Raw genomic sequence first — 2,899 nt, forward strand, 5'->3', positions numbered from 1 at the left:
TACTTATTCCTAAATCAATAAACACAATCTGTTCCATCTGTACAACGCTGTTGGATGTATATGATTTAAGACCTCCAAGATCCATGGCCTCACTAGCCTCAGGTAGTCTGGTAGATTTCCATCAGTGTGTGCATGCCACTACTGCATCCTTAGGATTACAAGGCCATGCTGGTCACAGTCCATGTCACTGTGTTGAGTTCTTCTAATTGACTCAGAATGTGTTCCCATTTTGTCTCTTCCTGCAAACATAAGGATACTCTGGAAATGGCCTCAGAAATCTACATGCCAGGCCCAGTGTGCCTCATTAAGAACTCTAGTAAGAAGTTGGTGGCCAACCAGGAAGCACTGGAGATCCTGTCTGCCGTCAAGCAGCCTGTGGTGGTGGTGGCAATCGTGGGTTTCTACTGCACAGGCAAATCCTACCTGATGAATAAGCTGGCTGGGGAGCAGAAGAGTAGGTGCTGCCAGCAAAGCTCTGCTTAGTGCTTCCTCCCACTCCCACTGTCAACATCCAGCAAGCAGATGTGAGGAGAGAAAAGTTGGAGGCACAGGTGATGCCTTGTGTCCATCAGTGGACTTGCTCTTTGCTGAACTAGTTTTCTCACTGGTTCCTCCCACAACCCCATTACTTCTTCATTTAAAGATATAATGTAGGTTTAAATGGAAGAAATAATACATTCATAGCAAAAGTCAGCTAACTTAATGATGGATTATAAAATACTGGTCAGCATGTTCATCTGGGAAGAGCAAGAGTCTGCTGATGTCTAAGGTGGAGATGAACAGTTGACCAGCGTTGGATGCTCTGCCCTCCCTATTTCTAGGTTTGTAATTAAAACCAGTACTTGTAACTGGCTGTGTTCCTGTAAATGGTAACTATGTTAACTCTGATGAGATTTCAGGAAGCATGTGCTGTTTACCGCCCCATTTCATCCCTACTCTGCAGGCTTCTCTCTGGGCTCCACAGTGCAGCCTCACACCAACAGGATGTGGATGTGGTGTGTGCCTCACCCCAGGAAGCCAGACCACACCCTAGTTCTGCTTGACACCAAGGGCCTCGGAGACATAGAGAAGGTACAATATAATCTTTCCACTGTTGCTCACGGTGTATCAGGATTCTCCTGTGTCCTTCACTCCCAATCTTTCATTCGTGCTTCTGGAGAATCAAATTAGAATATCATTCTTCAACTTACCTGACAAGGAACCGAGAGTGGATAGTAAAGTCAACTGATTAATAGTGGATCAGCCTTCATAATAGTAACTGACAATTTTTTTTTTTTTTGCCATTTTCCTTTTACATCGTTGCTCAATGTTTTGGTGAGACTTTTAATGGTGTCTCTAAAGTTGACTGTACATTTTCTGAACATGCCTTATTCCAAAGTGTGAGCCGGTGGAGATGATGCAAACTATAAGTTCTGCACAGCATTATCAGTGAGAGGGAAGTTTAAAGTTTATGCTTTAGGTAGTGCTATTTTTTCCGAAGAGACACCTGAACCATGGCAACTATTGGATTTTTTTAAAAAAGGCATTTAATTGGGTGCTTGCTTACAGTTTCAGAGGCTCAGTCCATTATTATCATGCCAGGAAGCAGGGCAGCAGGAATAGCAGGCATGGTGCTGGACCATTAGCTGAAAGATACATCCTGATCCACAGGCGAGAAGGAGAGAAGAGAGGGGTGGAGGTGGAGGGAAAGGAGGGAGAAGAGAGAGGTGGGAGGAGCTGGCATGGGCTTTGGAAACTTCAACCCCCACTCCTGGTGACACACTTTCTTCACCAAAGCAGCACATCCTTATACTTTTAATACTTTCAAAATTTTCTACTCCACCCAAAGTGACTAAGAATGTAAAACTACGAGCCTATGGGGGGGGGGCCATTCTCAATCAAACCACCACAATTTGCAACATCTTGGTTCATGGAGAAGCATGTGTTACTACTCTGCCCAATCTCAGACAAACAAACTCTTACTGAAGGCCCTCATTTGCACTAGGGCTAACCCGTCCCTTATCATAACATGTGTCCAACTGAAACCCAGCATGCCAGTTTAGATCTTAGTAACTGATCAACATGATGACCTTTAACTGTGAACTCCTTCGTGCTGCCATATACATAGGTTTACATCATCTCATGTGAATTATAGAGCATGAACTGAACATTCATGAAATCATTGTACAGGTATAAAATTACAATGTAGTAGAAATGGCTTACCTTTGATGTCATAGCTAATGGGAGATGAAGGCTCATCTTTGCCTACTGAGTTGATGGACAGTCTCTTAGTCACTCTTCTTCACTCACTGCCGTGTAGGGAGACAACCAGAATGACTGCTGGATCTTCGCCTTGGCAGTCCTCCTCAGCAGCACCTTCATCTACAACAGCATAGGAACCATCAACCAGCAGGCCATGGACCAACTGCAGTATCCTTTTGGTGTGGTCTAGAGCAGTCCTCAACCTAGAAAGAACAGCGTCGGAATTTCTTCAGGCACACAGGAAGGTAAGGAGGTAGGACTGAGGGATTTGGAGAATTGTTTCCTCCTTACCCTCTGGGTTTACCTCAGTCTCCAACACCTGTTCAAACCCTCCTTGCCCATTGGCTTTAAATACAGCAACATTCTGCTCAGAAAACCCATATCTTTCTTAATCCAAATATATCTAAATCTTCAACATCAGATAAAACTTACGTCCCTCTGAATCACCACTCCTGGCAGCATCTCCAAGTGTTACCAGTTAATCACCCAGTTAGGTGCTGCAAATCTCCTGCAAATCTCTCAGGCGCTCTGAGGTACTGCTTGTTTTAGCTCCCACTTCACATGTTGTGGAACTGTAGAAGAGACAGGGGTACTTCTTCCTGCTTAGACTGTGTAGCACATTCTCATTCTTTTTTAAATCTTTTAAGTTTTTAAATAA

At 44.0% G+C, this 2,899-nt stretch overlaps 1 protein-coding gene across 1 annotated transcript; it reads left to right on the top strand.

Annotated features, from left to right (window-relative positions):
- Positions 1–264: 264 nt before the first annotated feature.
- Positions 265–2,441, top strand: LOC311582508 (guanylate-binding protein 1-like; the record flags this gene model as incomplete). The annotated part of the gene is made up of 3 exons (XM_084755649.1): positions 265–454; positions 944–1,071; positions 2,300–2,441. 3 exons carry the CDS (start codon positions 265–267, stop codon positions 2,429–2,431), a joined length of 450 nt encoding a protein of 149 aa, XP_084611775.1. The 3' UTR covers positions 2,432–2,441.
- Between the last annotated feature and the right edge of the window lie 458 nt (positions 2,442–2,899).

This window comes from Acomys minous (genome assembly GCF_964271855.1).
Source record: "Acomys minous genome assembly, chromosome: 14".
Classification (NCBI taxonomy): Eukaryota; Metazoa; Chordata; class Mammalia; order Rodentia; family Muridae; genus Acomys; species Acomys minous.